General features: G+C 39.1%; 1 protein-coding gene across 4 annotated transcripts in view; it reads left to right on the top strand.

The window, feature by feature from the left end:
* Positions 1 to 4,363: 4,363 nt before the first annotated feature.
* SSB (small RNA binding exonuclease protection factor La) overlaps positions 4,364 to 19,757 on the top strand; it is a 22,824-nt gene continuing 7,430 nt past the window's right edge. The window contains exons 1-8 of one of the 4 annotated variants that reach the window (XM_087949754.1): positions 4,364 to 4,407; positions 10,376 to 10,450; positions 11,574 to 11,677; positions 14,914 to 15,088; positions 16,660 to 16,767; positions 16,863 to 16,963; positions 18,558 to 18,629; positions 18,716 to 18,758. In XM_087949754.1, coding sequence (XP_087805880.1) covers positions 10,385 to 10,450; positions 11,574 to 11,677; positions 14,914 to 15,088; positions 16,660 to 16,767; positions 16,863 to 16,963; positions 18,558 to 18,629; positions 18,716 to 18,758 — 669 coding nt within the window. In that variant the 5' untranslated portion in view covers positions 4,364 to 4,407; positions 10,376 to 10,384. Of the gene's footprint in view, positions 4,654 to 4,861; positions 4,918 to 10,375; positions 10,451 to 11,573; positions 11,678 to 14,913; positions 15,089 to 16,659; positions 16,768 to 16,862; positions 16,964 to 18,557; positions 18,630 to 18,715; positions 18,759 to 19,757 lie in introns of those variants that run through there. The other 3 variants (XM_087949752.1, XM_026685059.2, XM_087949753.1) reach the window with 3 other exon arrangements.

Below are 19,757 nucleotides of genomic sequence, written 5' to 3'. Positions count from 1 at the left end.
TTCTATTGTTAAGTAAGATATTTATTAAGTCAGTTTTGCCACATTTTACGACTTTTCTTGCCACAGTTGTTAAGTGAATCACTGCAGTTGATAAGTTAGTAACCCGGTTAAGTCAATCTGGCTTCCCCATTGACTTTCTTGTCAAAAGGTTGAAAAAGGTGATCACATGATCTTGTGACATAGCAAATGAATAAGTTGCCAAGCATCTGAATTTTGATCACATGAGCATGGGGATGCTTCAAAGGTCATGTGAAAAATGGTCATCACTTTTTTAGTGCTGTTGTAACTTTGAACGGTCACTAAATGTACTGTTCTAAATTGAGGACTACCTATAATCCCAATATTTAATGGAAAAGTAATTCCCCAGCTATTACCTGTATATGGGGCACAACTCTACAACCGCAAAGATTATCGCCCTTTGGAATTAATTCAAACTCAGTTGTTGCATGCTATTTTGGGAATGCCTAGGGGTACTTGCAATGCAGTGGTGTGATTCAGCCGGTTCACACCAGTTTGGGTGAACCGGTTGTTAAATTACCCATCCACCCCCCACTATCAAACTGGATCCTGGGTGCTGCGCTGTGCTGCACTGCAATGGAGAAACGGGCAACGGAGTGGCCAGCGTGAGGGAAGGAGGATGCTTTCCCTCTTTCTTCTCCCTGTTCCTCCTCCTCCCCTCATGCAGGCTGCTCCGTTGCCTGTTTCTCCATTGCAGCGCAGTGCCCAGGATCCACTTTGATAGCAGGGGGAGGGGTAATTTAACAACCAGTTCGCCCAGGGTTATGTTGGCCGTCGTGGGAGGCTCGTCCTGTAGGTGTGGTGGAGCTGGAGGATGGAGATCGACCATGCTTCCCATAACAGCCAACCTGACTGGGCAAACCGGTTGTTAAATTATTTGAATCCCACCACTGCTGCAATGTTGCAGTATGATCAGGATTGGTATTGCTAGCAATGAAGACTCAGGTTTAGTTAGTGAAAATTACATACAGTACTACCTCAGACTGAAATCTCAACGATCTGGCCTTATCCCTCTGATTCTCCGAGTTGATTATATGACACGGGGCAGAAGATGGTTAGTATATGTCTACACTTACCAGCTTTTACTACTGTCGGACATTTTGAAGCAAGGAAAACTGTTCAACAGGACCTATGGGACATTGCTGTCCAGACTGGCAAGACTTATAAAAAGGTCATTAATCATTGGCAATTTAGTGAAGCTGATAATTTGTCAAACTGTCTATATTGAGTTGCTCATGCCAAACAGAGGAGGGCATGCATACTCATGTATTTTGATGTGATGCCATCAGCAGTTTACAGCAGGGGCCTCCAACCTTGTCCCCTTTAAGCCCGGAGGACTTCAACTCCCAGAATTCCTCAGCCAGCGCTGGCTGTGGAATTCTGGGAGTTGAAGTCCTCCGGGCTTAAAGGGGACAAGGTTGGAGATCCCTGGTTTACAGCAGTGATCCCCAACCTTCTTGACGCCGCGGCCCGGTACCGGCATCAACTGGGCGCCGCCATCTTTTTGACGAAAAGTGCGGCGCCAGCGCTCCGGTGAGCTTTTCGGGTAGAAATGGCTTTCTACCCGGAAAAGCTCACCGAGCGCTACGCCATCTTTTTGATGAAAAGTGCTTCGGTGAGCTTTCTACCGGAAAAGCTCACCGGAAGCACTTTTTACCAAAAAGATGGCGGCGCCAGCAACCAGCGGCCCGGTAAGACTTGTTCCGCGGACCGGTACCGGTCCGTGGACCGGCGGTTGGGGACCCCTGGTTTACAGGACCAATACACAGGCCTTCCTTTTTCAGAATGTCTTTCTCCATGTGGTCTGAAGAGATGGGATTAGTTAACCATGTCCTAATATTCTACCTATATTACAGGTAGACACATTTAGCACATGTTATGCTGATTCTTGCATATTATCTGCCTCCTTTGCTACTGGCTGATATGAAAGATGAAATTTTATACAGTTGCAACATTGCTGCCTTACTTTCTATATAAGAAGATGTTAGGAGTTCAATTTCTACTAAGGATGTTTACTTATTTGTTTTAATTTGTATTTTGTACAGTACAATACGATTTGTATTGCTCTTTGATTGTAATAAACCAAAACAAACTTTGTATGATTTATATGTTGCCATTAATCACATAATAATATATGGACAGTATACCAAAGTATTCTCGTTTTAGAATTACATTACATTTTCAGTTCTGCCTGGAAAGGTATTCTTGTTTAATACATGTAGTCCTTGATTTATGGTCACAATTGAAAGCCAAATTTATGTTAATAAGTGAGACATTTGTTAAATGAATTTTGCCTCATTTTACCAACTTTCTTCCTATATTTGTTAAGTGAATCACTTCTGTTATTAAGTTAGAAACACAGTTAAGTGAATCTGGCTTCCCCATTGAATTTGCTTGATAGAAGGTTGCAAAATGGGATCACATGACCCCAAGACACTGAAACCATCGTAAATATGAACCAGTTGCCAAACTTCCGAATTTTGTTCACATCACCCTGCTGCAAATGTTGTAAGTATGAAAATCATAAGTCACTTTTCCCAGTGACTTTGTAACTTCGAATGGTCTCAGAACGAACTAAAATACAGGACAACCTGTATTTCTCATGGGATCATCCAAGCTGAAGGATGCTATCATTTTCAGACAAATTTTTTGACAGAAAAAATATTTTTCATTGCTGTAATTATTTTTGCAGATCATATTCTCTTTTCAAAGTGATATCTACAAGGTTTGTAAGATGATTCACTTAATAAGTGCAGTGATTTGCTTAACAAAGGTGGCAAATCATAAAATGGGGCAAAACCGCAACTGCCTTACTTAGTAACAGAAATCTGGGGTTCAATTTGTGGTCATAAGGTGAAGACTACCTGAATATGATAACCTGGACCTTGAGTGCAGTTTGCAAATGAATTTGCTCTTCATTAGGGAATTCTCCAGGATCCATAAGCAGGGAATATCTACACCATGATTCATGTATAAAGTAACTGCTTCCTGCCATTACAAACAGCAACTAAGGTCTAATTTGCACCATGCATCAGAACCTTAGAAAGAACCACAAATTATTTTTAAAAACCAATAAGATCTATCAGGTAATCTATGGTGGGCCACTAAAGTGGATGGTCTAACTTTTCTATCAACCTGTAAAATGTTTAATCCTAGTTTATGATAATGGAAGTGGTTTAAAATTAATTCAAGATGGCCAGTTGTGCAGCTTTATGCCAAGACTTCAAAGGCAAAGTGCACACTTTTTCCTTCCTACCCTTCTAATGGAAAGGTTAAGCCATGCTGCATTGCACATTGCAGGGTGCATTATCTCACAAACTAGCTTCTATTTTAGAGCAGTGTGTTGGATGAACTGATCTCAGGTTATTTCTAGATCAGTGCCCAATGTGAACCCAGATAACCAGACTAAATAAAAACATGCTTCATAACTTAAGTGCATGAAGCATTTATTTAAAAGTTTCAGTAGCTGAGCTCACGCTAGATCACAATTTCCTTGACTATGATATATAGTACTAAATAAATCACAAATATCTGAACATCTATGGATATTTTCAATCATCCAGGTCATTGTTGTCCCAAAGGTGCTTTCCCAAAAGGCAACTGGACTTTGGTTTTTTTTTCTTTTCCTCTTGGACATTTTTCACTTTTCATCTAAGAAGCTTCTTCAGTTCCATAAATAAGGTCCACAAATATCTGAGTACTTACACTTGTTTATACCCCACAATGTAGGATTCACTCAGCACAGGAAGGGAAGCCAAACCTAACTAAATCACATACTGTAAAGTGTCTTATTCTGCAGCTTCTTTAGTCTTAGTGCAATAACGGAATTAACGAATTACGAGTGCAAGCCGTCCATTAGAAGAAAAAGCAAAACTAAGAGCGAATTTTTTTTCAAGAGGCAACTGGATTTTCTTTGTTTCCCCCCCCCTTGAAGATGTTTGAACTTCTCATCCAAGAAGCTTCTTCAGTTCTGAAGAACTGAACTGATGAAGCTTCTTGGATGAGAGGAGAAACGTCTTCAAGGGAGAAAAAACCCCGAAGTCCAGTTGTCTCCCACCTTTGGGACAACCGTGACCATTGGATGACTAAGAATCTCCACAGACATTAAGATACGCGAAGTTTTCCTTCTCCGAAGAAGGCCGGCCTTTGCAAAAAATCCCGCCAGCGGCGGGAAGAATTCCAACAGAATTCTTCGAGCAGGCGAATCCGGGCAGCGGAAGGTTCGAATCTGCGTTGGCTGGCTGGCTCGTCCGTGAGGGCGCCGAGTCCTCCAGAAAGGAGTAAAGGCGGAGATGAAACTCAACCCGCGTGGGTCCGGACGGGAAGGAGGTGTGGTTACTGCCGCACTGGCTGCTGGGCTGGCCGGCGAGGAAAGAGCGGCGTTAAAAGGTAAGAGCCTGAACTGCCGCCGAGGCCTGCCTCTCGAAGAATCGTCGGGGGAGGAAGCGCTCGCTTCTTCTGCTCTTGGGAGGGGCGGAAAGGTCGGTTTGGCTGCCTCACGCTCCAGTTATTACACCGTTTCCCGCCACTCCGTTTTCGCGATATACACCCATTCTATTTCGAGGCTGCGGTGTTGATTCGGTTCCCCACGTGCGTCGAGGCCGTGGCTCATGGTATTTAACGCGGAGGGCGTAGGTAATTTTCGCGCGGGCGGCACAGCTCTCCCCATCCTCGCGGTGTTAATAATATCCCATTAACGAGACAGTCAAATGGGGTCCGCGTGAGTGAGGAGGTATCGTCGTGGTAGCGATGCTAAGGGACCGCCGTCTATCGGGTTTGGCGGAAAGTCTCGGGGGGTGAGTTTGCAAAATGGGGAGTTTCCCTAAGCCTCAGTTGCATTCCTACGCTCTGTATTTGGAGGAGTTCGCCGGTTCGCTTCTCTTGCCTTGGTCGGGGCCTGTAAGTGTACAAGCAGCGGGGCGGAGGGGAGGGATACTGGAAAGGGAAGTCCCTTGGAGTTGGGGCGGTTAATAAGTTCAAATAACGAATGAATAAATAACTTTGGGGGCTACTGGGGGGTGGGGTTACGGCTCCTGGGATCCACAAATGACGCCCGATCCTCGGGCTCGCCGGGCGATCGAGCTGCGCTAATACGGAGAGCCGAAAGAGGCGGTAGAATCTCGACACTGTATCGGGCTCTACCACTTGCAGGTTGCAGGAGGCAGCGGGATCATTTGGACCGTTCCCGTGTTATTTTGAGAGTATTTCTCTCCGAGTAGGAGAAGGGAGGAATTCGTTTTCTTCCGTTTAAACTTCAGGAGATTCTCCACGGGGGAGAAAGAGACCCCCCCGCCCCCGGTTTTGAACTGTGAGAATGTAGTGCTATGTCACATGGAGCGCGTAAGGGGCAGATACAATCCCTTACTTGTAATGCACATAGTTGTAGAGAATAGTAGAGAACCAGCTTCTTTTTAGGTGCTGATTTTTCTCCCTTTTTCAATTTGGAGTAAAATGGAAATGAAACCAAGTGTGGAGGGTTTATGATAAAATGCTCAGGAGTTAGTAGCACACACTTTTTCTAATGATGATGCTAACAGTCGTTCTGTTAAATAATTTTTCTTCTGGTTACTGGAACCTTGAAATAATCTTGGCAGCTAACTGGTAGGGGAATTCTGGGAGCTGTAATCCTACATTGGAGGACAGTAAACTAGGGGGAAATTTTTCCAGACCTTTTCTGTTTGGTATGCAGGATTATTGTAACATTGAAACTTTATTAACTTTATTCAGAAACTTTATTAAAAGCAGTGTGTCACCTGCAGAATTTTCTCTGCCATCTGCTGCTTCTGTAGATCCAACTTACATTGGAAATAATTAGTAATTTGCTTCAAAACATAGGTTGGATAGCTGATTTCTGTATATGTTTTCAATTAAAACAATGATAAGGCCACACAATAATGAAAATAATAGCACAATATCATCAGATATTAGTTATTCCATTAATTCAATAGAAAAAAAATGGAAAAAAAACTGTACATGAATAGATCTGCATGTAAATTCTTTGTAGGACAACAACCCTCACTTAGGACTCATCATGAGGAGATCTGAGTAAATTTAAGATGATAGCAAGTTATTGGGCTAGGAGTGGTGAAACTCAGTTTGAAATTCATCCTTAGCCATGGAAACTTATTGGTGATTTTATCATGTAGTATTCTCTTAGCTCCTTACAAAGTAATTGGTGGGGAAGAATAAGAAGAGGAAAAACTGTTGAGTTTCTGATTGAAAGGCAAGTTATAAATCTAACAAACAATATAAGGGTGGATTAAGTAGGTAGTATTCTACAAGGTGGAAAATAAGGATGCCATTCATATGGAGTCTCCACAGCTTTAAGTGGTTTAATCAAGATCTCTTTGGGAATCAAAGCTCTGACACTGATATATAGTTCAAAACAACATGTATAGTGTTATAAAATTAAATAGGGTAACCCTAGCTTTTCAGGTTTTTTTTTTATATCTCAAAGATTTCATTATTATTGAAACAGTTGTTATTCTAAATTCTATACTGGTCTGACCAAAGTAAAGATTTGAATTAATAGTATTTTAAATTTTTAGTAATATAACTCAACAGATGCCAAAATGACATTCTGTTAATGTGGATATATTTGACATTCTGTTTCTCTATTCTGTGTCTTCCTATATCTTTAATAGTAAACATATAATTTAGCACCTGTTTTATAAACAATGATGGGCTTATTTTTAGAAAGTTACTATATCTTTTATAAATAAGGAAAGTCTGAAGCCAGCTTTGCGGTCCAAGCTTCATTATTCAAAGAGAATAATAAATATATATGATTACAAGTTATGCTGGAATGTGTTCGCTTCCCATCTCATGCAGAGTCATAGTTTATTGACTTAAGGGAGTTTATACAATATACTCAGACCATAGTTTACAAGCCGTGATGCTTAGTTTGTATGAAAACTTCACAGATTATACTTGTAAACTACCAAGAGTCCTTTAGGATTGTGACAGTCCATAAAAATGATGAATAAATTGCTGGGTGTTATGTGTAAATTATACATTGTGCAGTTGCTCCTGCTGGGTCTGTTTCATTCATTTTGAGGGCTGTCCATTCAGTATTAACTCGCTAGGTTGGAACAAGTCTTCATTTGGTTTTTCTGCCCGAAACCATTTGATCAGACACCAAGTTTTGCTCAAGGGACTTGGGAGAATGGAATAATAAGCTTCTGTATTTCTCATGGAAAAATCAATACCCCTTGAGTCTAGCTGAAATATTTGACTGGGGAAACAGTCTTTTGGAAGGAAAAAAAAAAGAACAAATTTTAATGCTGCTTAATTGGGAATAAAGCTCCTTTTTTATCAGCTTCTAGTTTTAAATTTATAAAGCTTGCAAGGTGGGATTTGAAATGGAATGGCACGATTACTAATACAAAAAAGAACAGGATGTATCACGGGTATTCATAACATGATTAGAGAAAGCAAATAAAGGAATTATAACCCAAGCATTTTTGTATAAGTTGAATTCTAAACTGCTTCGAATATAGCTACTAAAAGGTTCATTCATTCTAATTTGAATAGCATTTGGTAAGTTAAAGTTTTTAATGAATCTAAAAATAATTCATAGGTATCAGTCAATCCAAGAGATCCAGTGATTCATTATCTTTTTGCTTTCCTCCAGAAAAGTGAAAGCCCTACTTTTTGTACTGGTTAGATTAATATTGATCAGAGATGGGATAAGTTTTAGCAAAAATATGACATTCTGTTTATCTAGTTTTGTAAGGAAAACTATGCTGCTTCCATTTTTTTAAATTTGCACCACTTCTGAGCATTTTCCCTTTTAGCATGTTTTCACAAGCAAGTTCAATAGTTGCCAGCTAGTTACAGTTCTATGGTAACACTTAACAGACTTGCAAAAAGATAAATAGGCTGCAAACTTGGTTAGTCTTTGGATGAAATCCCACAGCGGCAGACTAGACTGGGAAGTTAAAAAAAAATCCCAGAAGTTGGCAATGGCAGACTTTTTACTTCTTCCAGAAAACATGGATATATCCATGTAGCAATGAGTTAAGTGAGTTAAATTCAACTTTAAATGACTTTATTTACTCCACTTTCACATTGCATCTGAATACTCAATTTGAAACTATACCTATCTTTACCTATGGTGGTGACATACACTATCAAACATGGTCATTAAGGCGACTTGTTCATGGTAGATAATGAGGTTAAGCAATCCAGAATTCTGCAGCAAGTATGTTAATACACAATTTTATCTGAGATTGTATTATGCTTGCATAATATAATCTCATGCAACATATATTGTAACTACTGTGGTATGATGGTTATGGCTCAGATTATGTCTGTGGTTCAATTACTGGGTGTGATGTGTAAATTGTACATTGTACAGTTGCTCAGCCACAGAAATTAATTGAGAGATTTGGGGCCAGTTGCTTTCTCTCAACCCAGTTTATGCCTTGGGGTTGAGTAGACAACTGTGGAGGAAGGAGTGCTGTGTAAGCTTTCTTGAACTCTTGGCAGAAAAGAAGGATATACAATGAACAAATAAATATGTACATTCACCAATTACACCTTTTTTCCCCCAGGTACAGTGTAAACTACAGGTAGTCCTTGACTTAACAATAGTTCATTTAGTGACTGTTCGAAGTTACATCAGCACCGAAAAAGTGATTTATGACCATTTTTCACACTTATGACCGTTGCAGCATTCCCCATGGTCACGTGATTTACATTCAGATCTCAGACAACTGACTCATATTTATGACGGTTGCAGTATCCCGGAGTCATGTGATCGCCTTTTGCAACCTTCCCACAGCAAAGTCAATGGGGGAACCAGATTCATTTAACAATTACGTTACTAATTATATAACTAATTGGCAATTATGTTGCTAATTTAACAACTGCAGTGATTCACTTAATGTATATGGTGAGAAGAATTGTAAAATGGGACAAACTCACTTAACAAATTTCTCACTTAGCAATATAAATTTGGGGCTCAATTGTGGTCGAACGTTGAGGACTAGCTGTATTGAGAATTGATTCCAGGATATCTTACAAATCATTGCCTCTAAAATTTGCCTGCTTGCTTTTCCAATCTTTTGGAAAATCCTGCTAATACCATTCAGTAGTCAGATCTGGACAAGAATTAGGACCTTCTCTCATAACAAATTGCTTGACACTGAGATCAGTTTGCTTCAGTACCAGACCTGCTGGATATAATTCTTCTCCACTCCCTTTTTATTATGTTACAAATCTTGATAATATTGCACTGTTTCAATACTGTAAAGTTTATAAACTGTTATTAAAGACGATTAACATTCTGTTGTTTAGATAGCTTACAATATTTTTTCTCTTTTCTATTCTAATTGCCATATCAATTATTTGTTGCAGTTTAGGATGTCAATATAATAAGCATAACATTACTTATTTATCCAATGTTGAATATAGCATTGAAGGGGAAAAAAACTACTAAAATTCACCTCAAAGAATTTGTTGTACAGGTAGTCCTCAACTTATAACCATAATTGAGCCCAACAAAAATTCTGTGGAGACATTTGTTGTGACTTTTGCCCCATTTTATGACTTTTCTTGCCAGAGTTAAGTGAATCACTGCAGTTGATAAGCTGGTAACTTGGTTATTAAGTGAATCTGGCTTCCCCACTTTGCTCGTCAGAAGGTTGCAAAAGTTGATCACATGACCCCAGGGCATAGCTAAGGTCATAAATGTGAATCATTTGCCAAGCATCTGAATTTTGATCACATGATCATGGGGATGCTGCAAAGATTGTAACTATGAAAAATGGTCATAATTCACTTTCAGTTTCGTCGTAACTTTGAACATTCACTAAACGAAATGTTATAAGTCAAGGACTACCTGTGCAATAGAGATTTTGATCTTAAATTAATTGTTTAATATTAAAGTTTCCATTGTATGTTCTCTGTTGCTATATATACATGTGAATGAAAAAATATATAAACAAGCAAATTTAACAACGGTTAAAATACTAAAAAGTAGAAAAAAAGAAATGAAAAACCTATTGGGTTTCTGGCTCTTACTTTTAATACATCTAATTTGCAATATTTATAGACATTTAGGCCACCCTAGAAGTCATATTAACAAATGATTATATTTGTCATGCGGCACATTTTTTACCAGTGGGTTCATACTTTCCCGGGTCAGCAAATTGATTATTCCTGTGTGACAGTATCTAATTTTATATACTATTCTCATTTTTAGTTTCACTTTAATTATTCTCTTTAATGTGACTGGTTTGAGCAATGCAGATGTACTGAAAAATATCTTTCTAAAAGATTAAAGATATACTTTAAAAAGTGGGGTCTTAATGGCTTGAATGTGCAGTGTTTCTAAATATTGCTTTAATTGCAGGAAGTGAAAATGGCTGAAAACGGAGATAGTGAAAATATGTCTGATTTGGAAAAGAAGGTTTGTCAACAGATTGAGGTATGAATACTTCTGGTATGCATATTAAGATAATGTGCAAATGTAAGGCTTTGGATAATAGGGCATATAATCCAATATATCTGAAATATATGAGACTGGGGCAGATTGTTCTACACTACAGCTAAAGTACTATAAAGGCTACCCTATAGTAAAATTGTAAACATATGCACTGATTGACCCAGAGGTGACTATCTATTGGATACAATCTCAAATCAGAATTTTACATTTTAAAAAATTGGAATTGATAATATAGCTCAGTTTGTTATCCATACTTTTTACCATGTTTAAGTCTTCTAGTAGTGCTTTATAACAGCAGTCCCCAACCTTGGGGGGAGGGGGGAAGAGGGGAACTTGCCCACACAAGTGGTGGTGCGTACATGCGTTGGCCCGCTGCTCGCATGAGTCAAGCTGCGCTGCACGTGTGCATGCCAGCCCACCACTTACGCAGCCCATTTCCAAACTGGCCACAGCCTGGTAGTGGACCATGGTCCCGGGGGTTGGGGACCCCTGCTTTATAATATAAAACAATCATTAGGATAACTACTTCAGTGACACTGTTTACATTTTAAGAAGAACAGGAATCTTTAAACTAGTACCAGTAGTCCAAACATACTGACTGCAATTGAGACTGGCTGAATGGTATGATTGTTAAGTGAAACATTACACGACTGCACCTACTTATGACATCAGTTCTGGCAGTGGTCTTTACTCGAATCACTGTGGGCTGTTAAGTGTGATGTCATATAACAGCGACTTTCTACTTCCTGCTGGCTTCCCCATTGATTGTGCTTGTTAGATGCCGGCAGTGACAGGCCTAAATGGCGGTCACATTACCACAGGAGACAGTGACCATCGTAAATGCTTGCCAGTAGTTCAGTGCCTGAATCATGATCTTGGGGATGCTATGATAATTACACTTTTGTGGACAGCTCATAAGTCTCCTTTTTCAGTGCCATTGTAACTTTAAATGAGTTGTTAGTAAGTGAGGACCAACTGGTACAGGCAAAAGATGCAATAAAAGCTTTTTGCAGAAAGGGAACTAGAACTGGATAACTGCTAAATGAAGCAATAGAGTATCATATTTTGGTTTCTGATGTTTGTATTATTCTTATTTATTTCACAGTACTACTTTGGTGACCACAATTTACCCCGGGACAAGTTTCTTCAAGAGAAGATGAAAACAGATGATGGCTGGGTGACTTTAGAAACAATAATCAAATTCAATAGGTAATATTAATAGTGGGCTCATAGTTTCGTAATGAAAAGAAGAGCTGCTCCTATTTTATAGTAAACCTGTGTCCTAGGTTAGACTTGATTTTAAATCTCTGAAAAATAGCACTTTTCATTGTGTCAGCTTGATTATTTACTGATTCATGTTTATTAATTGCCATAATAATGAAAATGGGAGTTTTTAATGTGTGTGTGTGTTGTTCTGCAGCATAATTTGAAATATCTGGCCATGTATCTCCTGTGCCTTTTCTCCTTAAAAACAGTTATACCCACAGAGGGGAGTACTTGTTAAAGCACAAGTAGAGTTTTGTTCTGGCTTTTTTTTTTTTTGCATATAGATGAATAGCTTTTCCCCCTGCATGGAATGAGGACATTTATTAAGAATTCTATTTCAACACAGTTGAAAAAAAGTCTACATTTGATATATTTCTCATATTTCTACACTCATAAGTACAGAAGCTTGACTTTTTAAATCTCAAAAGTTGTATGCAATTCCATTGCTTCACATAAAAGTGTAGGCTTTTATTTCTGTGCTTTTGATACTAAAAAAGCCTATTTAAGGAAACTTATGAAGGGAACAGGGGGCCTTCTGGAACAATTTAAAGTAGGATGCAGAAGGCTGCTCTTGGAGAAGTGAATGGTTTAATTCTGGGAAAGTTGGTGGTAATAGAAAAAAGGCATGTCAGTCCACGTATTTCTTTAAACTGGATTTTTCTTGTCTATCAAATATTCTAGGCTGAGCCCCCCTTTCCCCCTTAGGTTTGTCACCTCTGAGGCTAGGTTGTGCAGGAGCTAGTAGAGAAAAATAATTAGGGATTGAGAATTCACCCAACATCCATGTCTCCTGCACAAAAGATAATATCAAATTTGTACAGATATCCTAAAAAGTCTGGGTCTGCTTGTTTTGGAGTCCACTCAGCTATGTTCCAAGAAATGACAGATCATTAGTAGGATATACAGGTAGTTCTCAACTTAGGACCACAATTGTGCCCAAAATTTACGTTGCTAAGTGAGACATTTGTTAAGTGAGTTTTGCCCCATTTTACGACCTTTCTTGCCATGGTTGTTAAGTGAATCACTGCAGTTAAGTTAGTAAAATGGTTGTTAAGTGAATCTGGCTTCCCCATTGACTTTGCTTGTCAGAAGGTTGTAAAAGGGGATCACATGATCCCAGGACAAGGCAAAGGTCATGAGTCAGCCGCCAAGGGTCTGAATTTTGATCACATGACCCTGGGGATGCTGCAACGGTCATAAGTGTGAAGAATGGTCGAAAGTCACTTTTCTCAGTGATGTAATTTTGAATGGTTACTAAATGAACTGTTGTTAGTTGAGGACTAACAGTTGTACTTGTCAGTTTGCTGGTTCTCTTAGAGTGCTGTTTCTGGATAAGTGCTCAGATGAAACAACACTTGGGATGAGTAGATTGTGGTCTGAGGAAGAAGATGGAGAGCAGACCTGATGCCAGTTAATTGGCCAGTCTCCTGAATCTGGGTTAATTCTCATGAGGGACATTTCATGAGTAGAACAAGTAAATCCAGACTGGGGATGAGAATCAGTAGGTTGAACATGTTCAGGGGCTGCTTTGAAAGGGATTCATTTGTAAAGAGGAATAACAAGTTGTGGATGGGGCATTCATTAGATGAATAGAATCACTCTTTAAAGTTCATTTGTGAGGAAATACCACCTGTGGGGTGAACATCTGGAGAGTTACATAAAGAGGTGGTGTCCCATCAGTCAGCTTGGTGTTCCTTTCACCTGTTTGGATGAATTTTGGGCTGCAGCATTGTCTTTGTTTGTTTTGTGGCAGTGTTACCTACTCGGAAAATGAACTTGTCAGCTTTTCAACAGGAGGACAGCTAGAGCAGTGGTTGCCAACCGGTGGGCCGTGGCCCATTGGTGAGCCGTGAGAAAATTTTGGTGGGCCGCAGAGAAATCTCACCCCCAGAGCAACCCCTCAAAGCAATTAATCCAGGCTGCGCAGAAACACAAGGCTGCTCAGCCCACATGGCCCGCTGGAACCCTCCCTGCCCACTCACTCCTTACCCAGCAAACTTGTCTGCTAAGTTGCTATTTTTCCTTTTTCCGACCATCATCTGTTCTGCTGTGCCGGGAGATTTAGATTAGCTAGGAAGCAGGAAACAGTTGGATTTCTTGCTTTGTAGCTAAGCACAGCCGAACCTCCCTTAGGACTGAAGGTTTGCTTGCAAGCAAATTCAGTGCAGACTCACGGCAAGCAAATTTGAGAGACTGAGCTAGCTGATGGCAGATAGATAGATCTCTGAATGAATCTGTGATTCTGTGAGCAACTCAATCTGTCTGCCTGCTTTGCTTGATTTTGGGTAAAAGTTGCTCTTTTTTTATGAAAAATTCAATATTTATATAAATACATTTACATACAAGCCATGCCCAGCCAGTCCCACAACCACCAAGCCACACCCGCAAATTAGGCTACGCCCGCAGAGCCAGTTAGTGGTCCCTGGGATCTAAATGGTGGTCCCTGAGGTCCAAAAGGTTGGCGACCCCTGAGCTAGAAGATAGTAAAGTATTAAGAGACTCAGTTGCAGCAGTCTCTGAGGGAAGCATTGATTTAAGTGGTTCAGGTTTGCATGTGGTGGTTTCCTGGTCTTCTGTAGGGAGGGTGCCAAATAACTGGCCTAGTTCTTCCTCATCTTCCGTAGGGTAGGGTCAGCTGATGTCTGTATCTTCGCTTCAATTAAATCAAGGGCATTTATGCCTCCTATGCTTATCTGGACCTGACCTTGAAGTTGGTGGAACATTCTGCTGTATAGGTGGTTGCTGGCTGATGTTTTGAGCTCTGGAGCTTATACTATCCTCTCGTGGGAGCTTGGCTCTCTTCCCAGAGTTTACCAGAGGCTGTATACTGCTATTGTAAAAGACACATGCAGATGTGATTTGAAAACCCTCTGAGAAATGTTTACCTTTAAAAATCATTGAAGGGAGTGAGAAATGGTTAAAAATCAATATTATTCTTTCAGGACCTTGCCACCTGAGAAGCTTTTTGTAAGATTGCTGGAATATACTGCTGAAAAAGTTGTGTGAGGGAATGTAGTACTACTATTCTATTTTTTCACCTACCCTCGTTGAGAAGATTAATTGCAGGGATTGCACACATTTCATTTAAAAGTCAGAAGATGTGTGACTGTCAGAAGACACTTGACTGAGGCAACAAAAATAATATAATAAAAATAACATCTTTCTCTTCCGTTTTGTAGGCTAAATCGCCTTACGAAAGACTTTGATGTAATAGTCGGGGCACTAAAGAAATCAAAGACTGAACTTATGGAAGTTAGTGAAGACAGGACTAAAATCCGAAGATCTCCAGATAAACCGCTGCCTGAAGTTACCGAACAATATAAGAATGCAGTTAAAAGCAGATCTGTATACATTGTAAGTGGAATGGTGGTATTAGAATATTGTGAATTTCAGGTTTGATATGATTGAATCTGCCTTTTCAGGATTTACTATTTAATGGCTCCAAGAAGGATTCTGAATTCTACTTAGTTGATGTGTAGTGAAGCCCTTTATAAATTGAGAATAAACTTTTTGCTTTTTCAGTAACTCGTATGATTCCTGATAATTTGCTTGTTATTACAAAGCAGTCCTATTTTCAGCAAAGAATGTACTGTGTTTTGATCTCAGATTCTCAAGAATTCTGTTTACCATTACTACAGTCAGAATAATCTAAAATCAGTCTGAAAAGAAATTCTTATTTTTCTGGGCTTCTCTATTATATATTAGAAGAACGATTCAAATTGTTTAGCTTGATGTATGCATATTTAGATACATACCTATCATGTTGTTTCTTGCAGGTAAGTATGTAAAGTAGAGAAGGAGTGAGGACTTTATGGCATAATGTAAGAAAAGGAAATACAGCTAAATTTATTTTTTACTGACTGTTATTCACTGTATCTCTCTCTATACCTTTCTGTTGTAACATATCTTTTCTTTTCATACACTGCTTTATATATTGACTTTTGCTCTTTAAATCTCATCTTGCTTTTTTTGAGGATTTCATCAATTCTAATCATTCTTTCTTAGTTTCCCCCTTCCTCATGACCCCTTCCTATTTCATCTGCTTGTTTGGTTGGATTTTGATCTTCTTTCATTTTCTCCAGCTGAACAAAGTACCTCAAACTATTTTTGTATTTATTCTGCATTCATTCATCCACCATTCATTTTTGACTTTATCTCTTCCTGTTTGACCACACACATTTATTAAGCACTCCATTTCTCCCATATGTTTCTCTTACCATAACCAACTCTCATCCCCCTCTTAAGAAAGTGGCAAGAAGCATGTTATTACAAATAATCATTTTCACGTGACATAGGTGCCATAGTACCCTTTTCCATCGTTTGCGTGACTTAAAGTTTTTCAGCCCATTTCCCCATCTTTAAGAAAGTTGCACCTTCTAGTACAGCGGCCCCCAACCTTTTGGGTACCAGGGACCCATTCGGCGGACAGAGGTTTTTCTGTGAACTGGTGAGGGTGTAGTTTTACTTGCTGCCTGCATTGAGCGGATAGGGCTTCGCTTCTTTGCGCGGAGCGGTTTCTGACATGCCACGGCCTGGTGCTAATCCACCTACCTGGGGTTGGGGATCCCTGTTCTAGTAAGGTATGTACAATAGGTTTTTGGTCTAACTTGCAGCCCCTCCATTTTCCCTACCAAGCAGACCTCTCTTGGTCTTCAGTATACAGTATTTACTATTGTTGTTGAAAGTATTATTTTTCTAAGCTGTGAGTTTTATTTAAATCTGAAGCCTTTGCTGTAAGTTGTATGGTTTCTGCTCTGTGTTAATTATTTACACACCAACTCAGTAATTGATTATGGAGGAACAAACCTCATTAAAAGCACTTACTTGCTTCCCTATAATAATGGAACTATTTTTTTTCTTGCACTGCACAGGTCTGTACAATACTGGACTTGAATATGAGAATTATTTAAACTTTTATTTTTCAGAAAGGTTTTCCGTTAGATGCAACTTTAGATGATATCATAGGATGGCTGGATCATAAAGGCAAAGTAGAAAGCGTTCAGATGAGAAGAACACTTCAGAAAACATTTAAGGTAAGAACCTTCAAACCAAAATCTGTTAACTCTAAATTTCCTAAGGCTGTATCGGATCCCAAGATGAGATTCCATTCTACTTTTCCTTAATCCAGGGATCCATCTTTGCTGTATTTGACACTGTTGAATCTGCCAAGGAATTTGTTGGGACGCCAGACCAAAGATACAAGGACACAGAGCTGATTGTGCTCTTTAAGTAAGTATTGTTTCAGTTCTGCATTTGGATTTTGACATGAGCTTCATGCAGGTCTTTGGATGGGTGGCCTACTTTTTGTCTTCAAGACGTGTTTTTAAAATCATGCTATTTTTCTTATTTTACAGTGTTATTGCATGGGATTTACACATTTTTTCTTCCCACGATTAGAGTTTTTTCCTTGCATTAGAAGAAGACTCGGGGACATTGATTCTATGGCGTTACAAGCATTTTCTGCTTATTTATTTTGTTTATGTATTTTAGAAAATATGTGTTGCCACCTTACTTGCCCATGGCAACTCAAGGAGGCTTACACAAATATAAAAGCATCATATAAAAATAAAAAAAAGAAAATAATAAAACAATAAAAGATATTAAATTAATAAAATAATAGCCCCCATCTCTATCCTGGTGACAGCACCTATTTATTCAAGCCATTTAATGGGCTCCATCCTGCTCTGAGTTCCCCAGGCCCGCTGGCAGAACCATGTCTTTAGCGCCTTCCAGAAGAGTATTAGAGTGGGGGCCATGCTTATAAGAACAACATTGTAGACCCCCCCCCCTTTAAAAAAATAGAAAATCAGGTGGAAGAGAAAAATGAATATACTTGGCCCAAGTTCCAAGAATTTGCATTTAGACAAAGTTTTAAAGAAGGAAATAGTTTTGACCTGACGATATAAAGAGGAGGATCTTGATTTTGGGGAAGAGGATTTAGGGGGTGCAATGGGTGCCATACTGCAAAGCTTAAAGAACATATTTTGTCTCTGAACCTCCTTTCTTTCCACCAAGTATACATAAAAATGTATGTTGCTATATTACACGAGAGTATGCTAGTAAACAGAGTCCATCAGTTTATACAGTGGGGTTGGCCAACTTTTCTTCTTTTGACGATTCTTTTCTCTTGAAGAATCTGTAAATAGACATGGATGGGGATATCTATTTTTTTCCTCAACCTTTCTTTCTTTTGGACCTCCTTATCTCTAACTTGAATTATCTTAAAAGGAGAAGATCTAAACTGAGAGGCTTTGAATTATTTGAGGTCATATAATCTCTCCAGTTTCATTTCAGATATTATTTTTCTATTTTTTAATCTTTATAGTAGATTCACGGCATGTGGGGGTGGGGGGGTCTTGAATGAACAAGTTCCTCCGGGTCAGAATCTTTTACTGAACAAGGATTTATTGAGTTAAATGTCTAGGGAGATTCTCAGTCATCCAGGTCCTGGTTGTCCCAAAGATGCTTTTTTTCAAGAGGCAACTGGACTTTCTGGTTTTTCTTTGACGACGTTTCGCTTCTCATCCAAGGAGCTCAGCTGAAGAAGCTTCTTGGATGAGAAGCGAAAGTCTTCAAAGAAAAACCAGAAAGTCCAGTTGCCTCTTGAAAAAGCACCTTTGGGATTTATTGGGGACTTTCTTATTTGATTTGCAGGTTAAAGTCAGACTTCAGTAGCAATTGGCACTGGTTATCAGCTAAGCTAAGATTGAGTATTAATGCTGATTAACGTTTTCAAATTGTGGCCTGAAGTTTTGATAGTACTTTAGTACTTTTCAGTAGTAACCCCAAATGCATATGCCTAACTGGATTATTTTCTATGCAGGGAAGATTATTTTGCCAAAAAGAATGACGAGAAGAAAAGGAATAAACTGGAAGCAAAAGCAAAGGCTAAACTGTAAGTTGCAATGTCAACTGTGAAACGAACTCTCAAGCTTTTGTGCCGGAGTTTTGTTATCTGACTTTTCCTTCTTTTTATAACAGGGAGAAGGAAGAGAAACAGAAACATGCAGAAGAAGCAGAAATGGTACATTCCCTTTGATTTCACTGACTATATAGTCCATTCTGGTGGTGGCTACATTTTTCCATGCTTCAGTGGTAAAATAAAGAGGAAATTGCTTAGACTAACCTCGATCTGATTTCCTGAAACTAAGGCAAATGGAAAAAAATCAGCTGGATACTTCAAATCAACAGCCTTTAATGGTTATGTGTTTACTCCTTACTGATACCAGGCTCAGTTCTAAAACGTGTACCCTGGAGGAGGTACCCAGTGCAATTCTCCAACAAAGTGAACCTCCTTGATAGATGTGAACCATGACAAATATTTTCTTTTAGAAATAGGCCTATAAAAGCTTTTTACTGGGCTTATGATGTATCTAAGTATATGAAAGAAGGCCCGTGTTTGTGGCTCACCCATTCTGTGGAAAAGGCTGTCCTGACAAAGGCAACCAAATCTCTTGCAAAGGCTCATAGAATGTATGTAGGTATATGAATAAGACTGTCTTTCCCCAATGAGCACCCAGAAACAGTTGAGCTACATTGTCCATTCTGTATAACAAGTATGTTGCATAAAACACTAATGAACGTTTGCTATAATTTATCTGAAAAATGCCAGGTTTCTGAAGGCTGAAGACAACCATTTACTTCTTCAAATTTGAAAGAGACTTAATGCAGAAAACTCTTATTTCCCAAGAACTACTGAACTGCAAAACATGTTCATTTTCATTTGTACCTTATTGCGCCTTTGAGTAATAGCCATACCTTATGCTAAACAAAACCACCAGTTCTGCTCCCACACTGCCAAAATCTTAGAATATAAGATGATGATGTAAAATATTTTTTCCAGTCTTTTAGAGCAATGGTTCCCAAGATTGTCTTCAAATGTTGTGGGTCTTCAATTCGTATTATCAAAGATGATCATTGGGATTCTATTCTAACAGTTGGGAGATCCAAGGTTAAGAACCAAACCTTCAGACAGAGGAATGTTTCATATAACTATTAAATGAGCCATGGTGGCACAGTGGTT

The sequence above is a fragment of the Notechis scutatus genome, chromosome 1 (assembly GCF_049901735.1).
Source record: "Notechis scutatus isolate UNSWTSFEM ecotype Mainland chromosome 1, rNotScu1.2, whole genome shotgun sequence".
NCBI classification, from domain to species: Eukaryota; Metazoa; Chordata; class Lepidosauria; order Squamata; family Elapidae; genus Notechis; species Notechis scutatus.
Note: the sequence above shows the minus strand (reverse complement) of the source record. Positions and strands in the feature narration are given on the sequence as shown.